Here is a 15,817-nt window from a genome sequence, read left to right on the forward strand (position 1 = left end):
ATCTGCTAGGAGCTAGGACACCCAGCTGTCCTTGGCCATGTGCTAAGGATTTGTCACGGAAAACAGTGTACCCTTGACACCGTCCAGGAATACAAAAGAGGCCTTCATTGAGTGAGCAGTTAAGAGTAGTTAGTGGGGGTAGTTGAGTAGCTAGAGGGGTGGTGATTGAAAGGAGGTAGAGGTGAGAAGGGACCATGCAGGAACAATGTGGGGTTGTGTGTCCTTGGTGGGGGGGGTGCAGGACAGGGACCCTAAGCCCTTGTTGGTTTAAATGTCTGAGTAAGGGGGAGGGAGGGCGGAAGGGGAGGGGGGGGTGACAATGGGGAAGGAGGAAGGGAGGTTAGAAGGAGGATTTAATGTTTAGTTCTGTATATAGGAGTTAACTTATTTACATCCATACATAAGGAGGGTTGGGAGGAGGAAGAGTTGGTGGGGAGGGAAGGAGGGAGGGAGGGTTACATATGGGGAGGAAAGATGGATGAAGAAGAAAGGGGGACGAAGAGGAGTGAGAGGAGGAGGGGAGGATGAAGATAGGGGAAATGTCTACAAGAGAAGAAGAGAAATAGGTGCGGGAAGGTGTGTGTGAGAGAGAGAATGTCACAAAAGCAGGACAGGACCCAGACCTTTTAGTTTATATAGATTTCTTCAAAATGTCTATTGAATATTTACACTTCATTCCGCAAACAAAAGTTAGGTTAGTTTAGCAATTGTTAGGTCACAAAATGTTAAATTCATCTGTTTTATATTGACTTTAGTTAAGAATGGGGGTTAATTTACAGTACAGGATATAATTCGATTTTGTTTTTTTCTTGTTTCATGTGATAAGTTCAGACAAAAACAAGACGATTTTCACCTATGAAACTTTTGGCGCATTTTACCCATAACCGAGATATCAGGAGTTGAAAATCAATAAACTTTTTTTTTATTGGGCACCCCCCTACATCCTTGTGTAAGGTGAAGCGCAGAAGCGTTAACAGCGCCCAACAGGAAAACATGCTAAGTTCATGCTTGCCTTTATGTCTCATGAGTTAAGGGCGTAGAAGCCTGAAGAGTCAATGGTTTATGTCTAAGCAAGTTATTGGAAGTTCCAACAACTTGTCCCTGAATACGAATTCGCAACTTTTGACTTACAGCATTAAACTTGTCACTCAGTTACAGAAGCTGGTGGGTCATGCAGGTCAACACTGACAATGAGATAACCTAACCTACAAGAGGAGGGAGAGAAGGATGGAAGCAAGAACGACATCTCTCTATGCTGTTTTACCCCCCATTCTTCCATCTCTCTGTCCCTCTTCCTTCCTCCCTCCCTTACCCTCTCTTCTCCGCCCCCCTCGTCTCCTCTCACTTTGGATCAGCTGGGCTTACGTCATAAACAAGAGACCAGTGTTACCGTCACGCCTGTTGAGTGGTCCATCAGCTGACACCCCTCCACTGTGTTATGTTCTCACGTCACAACAACATGTTCCTTCAACCTCAATATCTGTCAGGAGAGAGAGAGAGAGAGTGTGTGCGTGTGTGTGTGTCCCAGGAATGACTCGCGGATAAATACACCCAAAGAAAAGTTTACCCTCGTTAAGAAGTTTATCACAAAAGGAGGTCCAATTATGATCTCCTGCTCACTGTGTACACGGCTACCTGATGACCTCTAATTGGTTCATGTGAGGTCACGACCCACATCCGATAATATAGGTCAAGGAGATTGTGAGATGGCGGTCGTTTTTCTTCCGCTAAATCCGTCTTGTCGAGTCGGATTTGTTGGATTTACGATCAGCGAACCGTAGGGTGTCATTAAAGTCTTGTTATTTTTCTTCATTTTCACTCTTACAAACAATTTATTGAATAGGTTAAAGTGTGGTCAGATTCACAAGGATTCTATGTGCTTATCTTTTTTTGTGGGTCACCTGAAGATTAGGCACCTCTGTTTATTTCACTTGATGATTAAACACCATAACGCTACAAGAGGGGGTTGGGTTAGGTTAGGTTAGCGTACAGGTATTTAATCACGTCTCGGCGTAATTTTGGACGTGATCTTTGTGCTATGGCTTAAATCTTAATTAAATACACCTTTACCTGGAATACTCAACCGTACGATCTTTCAGGAATTCAGAGTCCCAGACGAACACAGCCTTCCATTTTATTCATTGTCCTTCATTCACCCATAAATAATGATAACTGATGCATTCTTCTATAGTGTTCTTTCACGATAAGACTGTTACTTCCCTCTGGTTACCATAACACGTTCAATCTCATTTTTTCGAATCACCTGAACATTAAACCCCCCTGCTAAAATTGCCTTCCCCCGCTTATGTAATTAACGTAACATTTATTGTAGAGAAATGAATCGATCTTATGAATGAAATTATACTCTTAATATTCATATATAAGAACATAGCAACATACCATACGTGTCATTAAGGGATTTTTGTGGTTAAGAACAGGTTGGTCATAAAGGGCATAGGATAAGACGTGGTGTGAGTGTCCTTTCATCCACTAAGCTAGCTGCTCGCCCTCGTCTCCTTACCTCTCACCAGCTGCTATGTGTAGCTCCTCCAGTGATCACGTGTGACTCTCTAGGGACCCCGAGTATAGACATGACCACCCCCCCCCCCGGCTTGTACCATCCACCACTTCTCACACCTGGATGATAAAATTTACCTACTACTTAATAATATAACTAACACTCATTATACCATTAATTTCATATAGTTATTCACGTAAATATTGTTTTTAAATAGTGTAATGAAGCGAGGGTTTTTATCCAGACACGACAGGTAAGCCTCCTTGATCTTTAAATGCCACAAAGCTTACAATCTGTGGGTGGACTTTAAACCCTCTCACCAGTGCAGCGTAGAGGAGGGTGACTCACGCGTCTACCTGCCAGGTGTTGAGGATCATCACTATCATTACTATCACAACAAAAGGTTACTATGCTACTCAGGTAATACGTTACTGAATTTATCTCAAGCTGTTTTCAAGGTCTGAGAGTTGCCGTATCATCATGGTCTTATAACAAAACTGATGCGTAAATGCTGAGTATGATATAAAATTATTACATAATTATATAGTTTCCAGTAAAGTGGTGGGTTTGATATAGAGTTAATCAGTATTGTACTATTGTTATTTCTTTCACTAAAACAAGAATTATGTGCATGTAGTACTAGTACTCAATGATCATTTTATTATTATTATTATTATTATTTACACTACATTACATCTGGCGTCGTGACAGCTAAGTAACGTCATCTCATTAGTATAAGGAATACCATTACTGTCCCTTGCTACCGGTGTGTGGGTGGACCTTGTATGGGTCACGTGGCGGGCGTGTGGGCGCATGTGTAAGAGATAGTGGGTACACGTGACTGGCTAGGGGTGCGGGGAGGTGCAGGGAGGTGTCATGGGTGAGTCCGCCTGCCGCTAACCGATCGTCCTCAGAGCTGATCCTCCATCCAGTGATAAGAGGGAGCATTGTCATAGCCATCAATAACTCACCGTAAAGCTAACCAGTAATCAGTTTTTTTCATATCCGGCAAGGTACTGTAGCTTAAGGTAATTGTTTAATAATGAAGTGAAATACAATGGGTGGGTTACTAATCTTCATGTGATCCGTCTATCAATATAAACCCTCCCCTTAGGTTAGGTTAGCGTGGTTAATCTTTTGGTGAAATAAGCTAAGGTAGAGACTCTTCAGGTGATTGGGATAAAAGTATGTAAATGTTTGTATTGTATGTTTGGGATGTATGAAGGTGAATTGTATGGTGTACATATATCTTCGTGTATGTGTACTGTATATGGTTTACATGTATGATCGTGTATATGTGCATTTGGTGTACATGTTTGATCGTGTGTATGTACGTATGGCCTACATGTATGATCATGTGTGAAATTAGGGGCAAGTTTCGTTACGCCATTTGCCTCTGTCTACCCATCAGTAATCGGGAACCTGGATGTTAATCGATTTATGGATCGTGTTCTGGGGTAATGGTTAGCCAGTGCAGTTGGCGAGTTGTCCGGGCTTCTTGGACTATTCCTTGACACTGGGTCATGGAACTCGTTAACTCAGGGTGTGGTTGTTGTGTTGGCGACAGATTTTGCACCTTAAACAAATTCACGCCTAGGTGGCCCTTGAGTCGGCCATCCTCGTGCGACCCATTATGCTAATATGAGTGAGCGAGGGTGAAAAGGGATGGTAATTGGCTGAACGGGAAAGTCAAATGAAAAAAATCAAACTTTATTTAAATACTTTTAATATATAAAGTAATAAAGCCGATTTTTTTTAAATTGGTGCACGTGTGATCCTGTGTATGGTGCACGTGTGTGATCCTGTGTATGGTGCACGTGTGTGATCCTGTGTATGGTGCACGTGTGTGATCCTGTGTATGGTGCACGTGTGTGATCCTGTGTATGGTGCACGTGTGTGATCCTGTGTATGGTGCGTGTGATCCTGTGTATGGTGCACGTGTGTGATCCTGTATGGTGCACGTGTGATCCTGTGTATGGTGCGTGTGTGATCCTGTGTATGTGACGTGTGTCCTGTGTATGGTGAACGTGTGTGATCCTGTGTATAGTGCACGTGTGTGATCCTATGTGGTGCACGTGTGCGATCCTGTGTACGTGTGTGTATGGTGCACGTGTGTAGTCCTGTATGGTGAACGTGTGTGATCCTGTGTATGGTGCACGTGTGTGATCCTGTGTATGGTGACGTGTGTGATCCTGTGTATGGTGCACGTGTGATCCTGTGTATGGTGCACGTGTGATCCTGTGTATGGTGCGTGTGTGATCCTGTGTATGGTGCGTGTGTGATCCTGTGTATGGTGAACGTGTGTGATCCTGTGTATGGTGCACGTGTGTGATCCTGTGTATGGTGAACGTGTGTGATCCTGTGTATGGTGCACGTGTGTGATCCTGTGTATGGTGCACGTGTGTGATCCTGTGTATGGTGAACGTGTGATCCTGTGTGATGATCCTGTGTGGTGCACGTGTGTGATCCTGTGTATGGTGAACGTGTGTGATCCTGTGTATGGTGCACGTGTGTGATCCTGTGTATGGTGAACGTGTGTGATCCTGTGTATGGTGCACGTGTGTGATCCTGTGTATGGTGCACGTGTGTGATCCTGTGTATGGTGCACGTGTGTGATCCTGTGTATGGTGCACGTGTGTGATCATGCACATGTGAGGATATATAAGGTGTGTGTGTGTGTGTGTTCCTCCCAGTCACGTTTCTCTCGTCTTCCTCACCTTTCCTCACTTCTCTCACCTGTATAACCATTTGTAAACAGATCAACATAAGCTGCATTTATATGAATATTTAGATTATTGTGGTTAAGGCGAATGCCCTGACCGCGTCTCCCTAATAACCTGTTGCTACTTGTTGATGACGCCATGGGTGCGGCGTCCTTGGCGGCGGCGTCTACCCGGAGTACTCTGTAATGACGTCACAGTCAACATCCGCGTTGCCTCACCCCCTCCCTCCCATCTCCCCCCCCTTCTATATCCCCTCCCCTACAGCCCCCCTCCCTTGAGAGAAATTTCAGAGATAAGGTTGAGGCACTAGGGGAGAAACTCAAGATAAGCTGATAAAGAGCTCATTGTCTTTATCTACTCGTCAAAAATTAAGCTTGATGGCAACTCACCCTCAGCAACACGTGACCGACAGACACACGTGGCGGCGGTTCTTGCATTTACAGTAAGTAGCTCGGTTTATCTTCGTGTAATTTATACTATTTTAATATTTTATTCCATGTTTATATTTTATTCTCAAAGTATTTAGAGAAACGTTTCAGTATTTTTATTATTATTATTATGAAACTAAGGACCGTTTCGAGTCACCGTGAGAAAGACTTGTTGCAACGGATACGAAACACCCCAGGGACTCACTGCTTACATCCGGACCCGAACGCTAAGATCGAACCCAAATCCACATAGTAAAATTGCGGGTTTGGCTCGGGTAAGTTAGGCTAGGATGTAGACAGATTAAGTTTGGTGAGGTGGGAAGGTGGATTAGGTTATGGTTGAGGGTGATTAGGTTAAGTTTAGTTAGGTTAAGGTCAAAGTATAGTGGGTTATGTTAAAGCAAGGCATCTTAAGGTACGGTAGGGTAGGACAGGTTAAATTAGGACAGGTAGGTTAGGTTAGGGTAAGGTAGTTAAGGTATGGGGGGTAGGGGAAAGGTTGGTCAGGTTAGATTTAAGTCCGGGCAGTATCTTACGGGTGTACTGTACCTCATTACCAGAAGTAATTATACGAGTATCACGTGACCACAGGAGGGTGTTGTTGTTGTGTGCTCCTGTGTACACCCACGCCAGCTGTCACTTAATAGTCCACCTGGCCACCAGCTGTCTCTCATTTTAAACGATTCAGTTTCGCTTTCAGGTTTACCTCTGGTTACCAGCTGTTCATCAACCATCAGAGCTGTCTAGCCATACTTCCTCTCTTTGTGTGTGACAGAGCTCACTAACTGTGGTGCAGGTACAGAATCCGCCATGTTGAAAAGGTGTAAACAAACTGCTGCCGTCTACTCACTATAGCTGAAATGTAAGGCGGCAGATTGGACAGGAAAGTCGGGTGATGTGATCAGCCTCATGAGAAATCATCCAGAAGACGAGTTGTTACGTAATCAACAGCGATTTGTTGATCAATTGCCAATTAAAGGACTCACTTGTATGGGAAGTGACGTCACGCCGTTTATAATCTGTGACTGTATCCAGGATTTGTGGGTCAACTGCTTCCTGTAAATGGAGTGTTGGATGAATGATCTTATAGGAAGATAAACGCTTTGTTCTTTGAGTTTGGATAAAGTAACTAAAGATTAAACCCTTGTTGTGCTGATTGACTAAAACCTTACCAACTGCCTGGTGCTCAAATCATTACCCGCGTTACCTTGCTCGAACAACATATTGTAGAGTAAAGTAATATACCCAAATTACCTGAAAATATATGTCACTACACTGATAACTGCTGGTGTGAGTCATAGTTATATAAAAGTGGCATAACAAGTGGCCAATACCAGGCTGTGACGCTATACAATAATAACTACAGTGGGATGATATAAAACACTGCTGTACTAAGCCCCCAGGTACACCGGAAAGCAGCGTATAGCCAGTACTGCACTCTGTCGTCTTCATTCCCCAAACTGTAAAATTAGGTACTTGTTTATAGCTGGGTCAACTTGGGGTCTTATGGGAACGAACCAGTGACCCTAAAGACAAGAGACAAGCGCACCCCTGTGTAGAATGAGACCACGTTATTTTCTGCGTCACTTCTTTAGAGACGGAGTCCGTCTTACTGATAAAGGGAACTAAAGTTACATCAGGCTCTCTGTGGTCTCCAACGGTACCTGTGTTATGTTCTTCAGACTGGTTAGGTTAGGTTAGGATCTCTGTCCCTAGGTTGACTCGAGGACAGCCTGATACTCTGCCTGAGGCTAACTCGTGGGGCAGAGTATCCAGTGTCCAGCTTCTTCTCCCTAAAGAGTAAGTATAGCATTACACTCCCCCGACCTTTAATACGACATCAACACGGCTACCATGACGTTGTGGTAACAGATACACAACAACTGGCACATGAAGGACTTTTATCACTCACATATATCTAAGTAACAAAATACTTTAATGTGTGAAGGTAATTAACAATATAAAAACAGCTGTTGCACGTGTTTTGTGTTTATGTAGTGGAAGTATCAAAGACCTAAGTCAACAGGAGAGGGAACTTTGCGATTCAATATACAAAATAAACGATATACAGTATAAGCCTATACATATACCAAAGAAAAACAAAAAACAATTACTGTATCCCATAATTAATCAGGTATTTCAAACAGGTGTTACAGGTGTTTTTGCGTCATGTTAATCAAGGTATCACGGATCAGGGAAGGTAAACTTGTGAAGCCATAGGTCGGGGCTTACCTACAGATATACGTCCACCGCACCCCACCTGTGCCAAGAACCTCACGCCAGGGGTATACCGAAGAAGATGCTACCTGCTGGGGGGAATTTTAAGTTTTAACCCTAAGCTGAGGTAATTTAAGTCATTTAAAAGGTAAAGACCATATGTTAGGATAAAAAAAAAGGGGGAAGAGAAATATATATAGTGATTTACGAATGAAATTGACGGAAAAGTAATGGATAAGTTATGGAAATGTGTGGAGCAGGACCGAGGGTAAATGACTCGTGGCTATCATCGAAGACCTGACTCACCCATTTACTGTTGTCTAGTTCAAGTCCAGAGTTGTATCTCACCTGATGATAACACCTGGTGAGATACACTCTACTCTAGTGTCCTGTGTCTCTCCTTCCCTCACCACTCTCCTTCCCTCATCACTCTCCTTCCCTCACCACTCTCCTTCCCTCATCACTCTCCTTCCCTTACCACTCTCCTTCCCTCTCCCTCTCTTCAAGTGTTGCCTCCCATTCATCCACCTTCTCATTGTTCATTATTCAGTGTCTTCCCCTTTCATTTTCCCAACGTTACATTAATGGTAAATATTTAATGAAGACAGACCACCATTACTCGTCTCTCTCAACACCAGACTGTCCTTACTGTTATATTTTATCTGTTATCAGTGAACTCTTGAAGCAGCTTGAGAGAGAGGGGGGCACACATAGCCCTATCCCAACGTGAATGGAGCCTGGGGTGAGACTGATATTAGGACATGAGTCAGTATAATTGTGACGTGAACTGCCTTTTAGGAGAGGGGAGGGGGTGGGTGAGGGGGAGAGAAGGGGAAGGAGGGTGAAAGGGTGGGTGCAGGGGAGGGAAGGAAGGGTGGTGGTAAGGAAAGAGAAAAGGAATATAAACAGAAGAGAGAAACTAAGAGGGAGAATAACAGGTGATGGCAGTAGGAATACAGAGAGACAGATCGAGAAAGTGAATAGCGGGAGAGGAAATGGCGATAATACTTCCCTCACAGATACTAAAAGCATTTATATGTTTTGTGTGTGTCTGTGTGTGTGTGTGTGTGTGTGTGTGTGTGTGTGTGTGTGTGTGTGTGTGTGTGTATGCGTGCGTCAATTATGGCTCATGGGTTATGAAAACTCTGCCCATGACAAGTCCGTTACAATACCAGGTGGACTGGGTGACTGTCATGTGCAACCACTGTGGATGGGGTGACCTTGAGGTGTGCCCGTAGCCCCTCGTGTACCAATATGGCGGCCAAGTGTTGCGTGACGTCATGACAACACGAGAAAATAACCGTGTTGATTGGCCACCTTCTGAGGCTACGAGACGCCCGGACTCAAAAGAACCAAACAGTAGCATGAAATCACACGTCCAGGAACAACCTCACACACACAAAAAAAAAAAAAAATAACACCCGGGAATTTAGCAGACTCACCAACTAATCTATTTATGGTGTGAGAGAATGTTACAGAGTCGTTAAAATGGCGACAAAAGAACGAGAACAACCATTGAAGACGCGGCCGTAACTTATGCCTTGTTAGCCCATAGAGCCTTGGGAGAGAGCGATGAATGGCCCACCTATAGAGACGAAAAAGGGATCAGGGGGTCCAATAAGAGGTTTTACCCATTAAAAGGTTGAAAGGGGATCGAGTCTAGTGGGTTACAGGATCGAGGAGTCATTATGGGGGTACTGGTGGATCCTAAGTGGGGGGTAAAGGGAGATCATGGTATCCTACACTCCTTCGGGTAATTTTTAAGGACTCGTTGGATGGAGCCTTTGGGGACATTAGTTACCGAGGCGGTGTGTGGGGTGTCGTGTGGGCTGTGATCTACAACACTGTTAGAGGAGATAACTCGCCCTGTAGTACTCCGTTGCTGTGTGAGATGAGACGCGAAGGGTGAAAATATGGAGGGAGACCGAGAGAGAGAAAAAGAGAGAAAGAAGGGGGAGGAGATAAAGAGAAAGAAAGAGAAGAGATACTTGCCCTGTGGGACTCTGTTACTGTGTCAGATGAGAAACGAAGAATGAAATAATGAGAGAGAGAGAGAGAGAGAGAGAGAGAGAGAGAGAGGTCAAGTAACCCACCTCGAGGTCTCTCAGTCCACCAACAACGTGAGGATGACAATGGAACTTGCCGTTTAAGTGTAAGACGCCGAGAAGTACTGTGATGTAAAGGTGTTTTTTAATCACTTGCTAAATCAGTGTCGTGTTGAGTCTCCTTCACGTTTCAGAAATGTTTTGCCTTTTTATATGGAAATGAGGTAGTTTTTGTTGTTACCATATACGGTATACTGATACACACACACACACACACACACACACACTGCCTGCAGGAACAAACGGTTTACTAGCATAAATTATGATCTCGTAGATATGGTGAGTCGAACTCTCTCTCTCTCTCTCTCTCTCTCTCTAAGGATGGACAATAAGGACATTAGGATTGGTTGGACAGTACGATCAACTACCTTTTCTCTATGATGAACGAGCATAATAAGGGGCTGATATTTTCCCAGGAAGAATAAGGACGGAGTAAAGGGAAAGAATACCATACGTTTCTCCCAGGACGGACAAGGGCAGTAAGCAATTTTTTGCTTTACTTCTATCCCCAGGAAGGACAAGGGCAGGAGGATATTTTGCTTGTTAATTTATCCCCAGGAAGGACAAGGGCAGGAGGATATTTTGCTTGCTAATTTATCCCCCAGGAAGGAGAAGCAAGCACACAGTCGGGGCTCCACCTATAATAATATGGTCCAATGGTGAGTGGCTTCCGCCCGCTGGAACAAGGTGACCTGCGCCTGCTGGTGATATTACCTAACAGATGGGTGACGGGAACCAAACCTGACCACTGTTTTCCACCCGTTGTCTACACCCTGTATGTATGTATGTATGTATGTATGTATGTATGTATGTATGTATTTGTTTCTAGTTTTATGGTTTGTCTTTTTGTTTTTTTTTGAACTATTTTCGGTGTTTTTCCTTGTTTTTTTTTATTTGTTATTGTGTTTTTGTTGTTTTTTTGTTCTACTTTATCTGTTATTGTAACATGAGGTGTTCTCCCAGGCTTCTTTCCTCAAGGAGATGTTCTCTTATCAGTTCTCTCCCACGAATTTATCTCCCACATTGAGTTCTCCCCTATACAACATTAACCTAAGTTCCGTTTTCTCTTGAATGGTCTTCTCTCCCTCTCTCCCTCCCCCCTCTCTCTCCCCTCCATCCCTCTCGCTCTCTAGCTCCCCCCTCCACCCCTCCCTTCTTACCTCCTTCCATCTCCCTCCCCCTCCACCCTCCCTCTAGCTCCTCCACCCTCCCTCTACCTCCCTTCCATATCTCTCTCTCCACCCTCCCTCTAGCTCTCCACCCTCCTCTACTCCTTCCATCTCCTCCACCTCTCTAGTTCCCCAGTCCTCCCTTCCCACTCATCTCCTCCCCACATCAAGACTATTAACACTCACACCCCCTTCCCCTTGCTACCTCCTCCTCTCCCCCTTAACACCACACCGACTTGAGTGTTCCTTAAAGCTCGGCTGTGACTGAGTGTGAGTTTACCTGTCGAGTTTACCTGTGTGGTGCGGTTAGTTCCCATGGTGATAGTCTTACTGTGTGTATATGTTAGAGAACTGAGCCAATAGTGGTAAATGGTGGTGAGTGGTGATGGATGTATGTATGTATGTTTTAGATTCGTTATTTCTGTCTGTTTGTCTGTGTGCCTCTCTCTCTCTCTCTCTCTCTCTCTCTCTCTCTCTCTTGTACCACCACAATAAACTCCCTACAACAGGTACAAGGAGAATCAGGCAGGCTGGGAGACAAGGATGAGGCCAATGGAGGTAACCTGTCTGGCAGCGACCTTAACGAGCTGATGGGGGGGGCTAACGAGCAGTCAACAGCGGGGTTAACGACGAGAGGGGAGGAGGTCAACGAGGTTAAGTGAATTGGAATGTTGTGGGAGGAGAGAGAGAGAGAGAGAGAGAGAGAGAGAGAGAGAGAGAGAGAGAGAGAGAGAGAGAGTCGTACCACCAATCAGTGTAGGGTGGTGGTGGTGTCGTCCTCGTCAGCTTTGGTTACCCTCCAGTTAGGCTTCACGTAAACTTTGAAATCCCTGACCAACCTTTTCCTCTTTTCCCCTTATTCATCCCCTTACCCTTAGGAACGCCCCTTTACAGTGTCATTAAGATTCAGTTTTCGGATCACCTGAAGAATCTCCCACCTCTGCTTATTTCACCTAAAGATTAACCACCCTAACACTATTTGGGGAAATATAAGAAGAAGGAGTAGTAGTTAATCTTTAGATGAAATAAACAGGTTGTGACTGACTTTATTATCAGTGATGTCAATTTAGGCTGTTATATATCCGCGTCTTCCCACCAATTCGTAAATTTGACTCACTGAAGCGACAGCCAGAGAAGGGAATAATCTAGTGTATTCCTGACTTATGAATGTAAATATTATACTACTTTCAGCCGTTCTTCTCCCTACACTCCATCGTAAAGGATAAAGATTCTATACTCGTAAATCCAACACTGGGATCACTTGTTCACTTCCTCCCTGTATAAGTATCGTCGAGGATTTTAGTCTTCAGATTTAAAGTTTAGTCGATTTGGGCATAAGTTCGTTATCTGTTCTCATTTAGTCCCACACTTCCACACTGACAAAGGTTCAGGTGGATACAGGAGCCTGTGTATGACCGCGACTGTGAGAAACGGAGAAGTTACCAGCGATCCGTCCATCTCAGAGAGGAAGAGTAAATGAGTGAGACATCGGGGCGAGAATAACCAGCTACCGACTCTGTTCGCTGGTTGTGTTCGCCGCCTATTGTGAACTGACTGGCCGGAATTGTCTCCTCTATGCACTGGGCCAGACTAATTCCCAGCCACCCGCCTGCCTGCCTCACTTGTTCCCTGAGCGGTCAGTGAAGCGGTGGGCTCATCCCCTCTATACTATACCGAAAAACGATACTTTGTGAACTCATAAGAGATGGATACTAGCCGCCACTCACACAAAAACATCCTGTGAAGGAATGATTCCAAGAAATAGTTATCTCGAGCCTCTGCATCTGTGTGTTTCAACTATCAGGAATATGAAACACCAAACATAAGACTAAAATAAAAATTACAGTCGGAATATACAGGGGGTATATCTACAGCATCTAATTAATTTACATTTGACTGTTGTTCATAACTAAATACAGGATACCACTGTAGTTGTACCGTTGCCATATTGAACCTGTCACCTGTATCTACGTTGCTAATGATTAATATTGGTAAGCAGTTGTCATTTTGGAATATTCATATCAACAGGTTACCTGAACTGTTGTTTTTGAAGTGCAACAAATAAAAATACTTTAATCTTGGTCCAACAAGATGGCAACAACACGGCACTTGATCCTTATTTTCTATTGTGGCAGCGACTAGGGGAAACTTAACCATTATTCTCCCACCCGTATTTACAAACTGAGGGCAGAGCAGGGCAGGGCAGGGGACACGCAGGTGCACCCCAGAATGGCCGGTGGGAACTAGAGGTAATTGAATAACGGAAGGAAAAGGCAGAGGACTGGGGAAGTGTAACTGGCTCGGAGAAAACTCAATACTTTGTTAGAATTTGACACCATCGTCCTACCCGACTACGAGTTTTTTTTTTTTTTTTAGAGTAAATGTTGGTAACCTAATCTAAAGATCTTCGGTTATTTTTAATTTGGTTAGGTTAGGTTAGGTTCAGTTAGGTTAAGTTAGGTTACTTCGTCTCATCTTCCAAGTGCGATATAATGTGCTGTTGTTGTCATAGGCGCCATTTTGTAAACAAACACTTGTCATATTTTCGTCTTACGGCTGCGACATTTTTTGATAAACCTTTTATTACTATTATTATTACTGTATTATTATTATTATTATTATTATTATTATTATTATTATTATTATTACTTGGTGTTGCTTTTCCTTTAGTAATTATGAGTAACTTATTTTAATCTTCCGCGTCTGTTTAACATAAATCCCCTTAAAATTATTTTCCCTTTACACTTTTCTCTTCAATCATAATTTCCTTAGTATGTAATTTTCTTACAAATACAATAATTATTTTCACTCAATCCCTATTCTTAACCCATGTTCTTATTCTTAACCCATGTTCTTATTCTTAACCCATGTTCCTCCTGAAGTCAGACCTAAAATATGTGATGAGGTTCAATGTGTAAGAGTTTAGCTGTACAGTGACGATAAGAAGTTACTATTACAGATGAATCACCATAAGGCGTGATGATGTAGCCGTTCATTTAATCGCAGTTATTCACGTTCGCTTCCATCTTTGTCCAGCTATACAATCTTCCAGGGCTCATTTATGAATACTGGAATTTTGCTCTGGAATCGCCCGACGTGATATTCCACAAGTCAGTTACCTTCTGTAGGTGGGGAGGGGGGAGATGCCTCACCCACCAGTCACCTCGCTATACACTCACCACAACTTTACATCTCGTCCAACAATTTTATTTTGTACATAGATTTAAGGATATTAAATATTTCAACTAAATTAAAAAAATGAACTTTTCGTTTCTATTGTTTTCGATATTTAGCTTATATGTGTTGACCGGGGTGTCGGGCCAACACGGCGTGGTGCAGGGGAACAACGCGTCCTCCAGCTCAGAGGAGCAGCTGACCCAGAAGAGTTCCTCTGAATGGAGGAACCCCTGGAAGACAAAATCCCTCAGCACCAAGCCACAGGAGACGAAATCCCTCGGCAAGAAGCCCTGGGAGAAAAAATCCATTGGCATGACGCCCCGGGAGACGAAATCCCTCAGCACCAAGCCCCAGGAGACAAAATCCCTCGGCAAGAAGCCCTGGGAGAAGAAATCCATTGGCATGACGCCTCGGGAGACGAAATCCCTCGGCAAGAAGCCCAATGAGACGGAATCCCTCGGCATCGAGCCACAGGAGACGAAATCCCTCGGCAAGAAGCCCTGGGAGAAGAAATCCATTGGCATGACGCCCCTGGAGACGAAATCCCTCGGCAAGAAGCCCAATGAGACGGAATCCCTCGGCATCGAGCCACAGGAGACGAAATCCCTCGGCATCGAGCCACAGGAGACGAAGTCCCTCGGCATCGAGCCACAGGAGACGAAATCCCTCGGCAAGAAGCCCAATGAGACGGAATCCCTCGGCATCGAGCCACAGGAGACGAAATCCCTCGACGAGATTCCCAAGGAGACGAAATCCTATGGCAAGAAGCCCAATGAGACCCTCTGCACCTTGAGTGGTAAAGGAAAGAGTGGTTACCCTTTCAAGTTCCGTGTTAAAATGTCTGATTTAGACAAAAATCTTAAGGACAAGAGCTTGGTGAAGGTGAATAAGGCAGGACCCGGGACCTTGTTGGTCCAGTGTAAAAGTCGTAAGTTCTTCGTGAAATGAGCTCACTAAGCTCTTCTTCATATTTTTTTCTTCGTTGTTGTTACTCTTCATATACGGAAACTCTTCAGTATTACTTACCATGAAGGGAGTCAACATGGATTCTCGGCATTATCATCCATAGCCATTTTTACCTTGTCTTAACTAACTCTTACAGTTCTAAGGTGTTGGTTTACATGACGACAGTACTTGCAGTTTTTTTCTTTAGGTCTCTCTCTCTCTCTCTCTCTCTCTCTTTCTCTCTCTCTCTCACCATCCATAACGTTCCCTAGTTCCCACTCTTATTATCCCTTCAATATCACAGAGCTCCGGAGACACCCCAACACAGACCAAACCCACACCACCAACACGGCTCACATCCCCACGACCCACGCCCCTATCATCACCCTTACGGCTCAGGGCGTGTGGGGAGCAGTAGGACGGGATGAGGGCACAGGTGAGAGAGGGCAGGTGTTATGCTACATCCTGGGACGGCTGCTGAGACATCCGGCCTCATCTCAGACAACACAGGTGCTGCCCAGCTGCTGCACAGGTG

General features: G+C 44.3%; 1 protein-coding gene across 1 annotated transcript; it reads left to right on the top strand.

The window, feature by feature from the left end:
- The first annotated feature begins 14,649 nt into the window (after positions 1-14,649).
- On the top strand, positions 14,650-15,285 carry LOC121863630 (myomodulin neuropeptides 1-like). Its single transcript, XM_042362383.1, has one exon. It carries the CDS (start codon positions 14,650-14,652, stop codon positions 15,283-15,285), a length of 636 nt encoding a protein of 211 aa, XP_042218317.1.
- Positions 15,286-15,817: the final 532 nt, after the last annotated feature.

Source organism: Homarus americanus, unplaced genomic scaffold, assembly GCF_018991925.1.
Source record: "Homarus americanus isolate GMGI-L3 unplaced genomic scaffold, GMGI_Hamer_2.0 scaffold41366, whole genome shotgun sequence".
NCBI classification, from domain to species: Eukaryota; Metazoa; Arthropoda; class Malacostraca; order Decapoda; family Nephropidae; genus Homarus; species Homarus americanus.

Excerpts from the sequence above, each read along its gene's own strand:
- LOC121863630 (XM_042362383.1), top strand. The coding sequence starts at position 14,650 with ATGACGCCCCGGGAGACGAAATCCCTCAGCACCAAGCCCCAGGAGACA.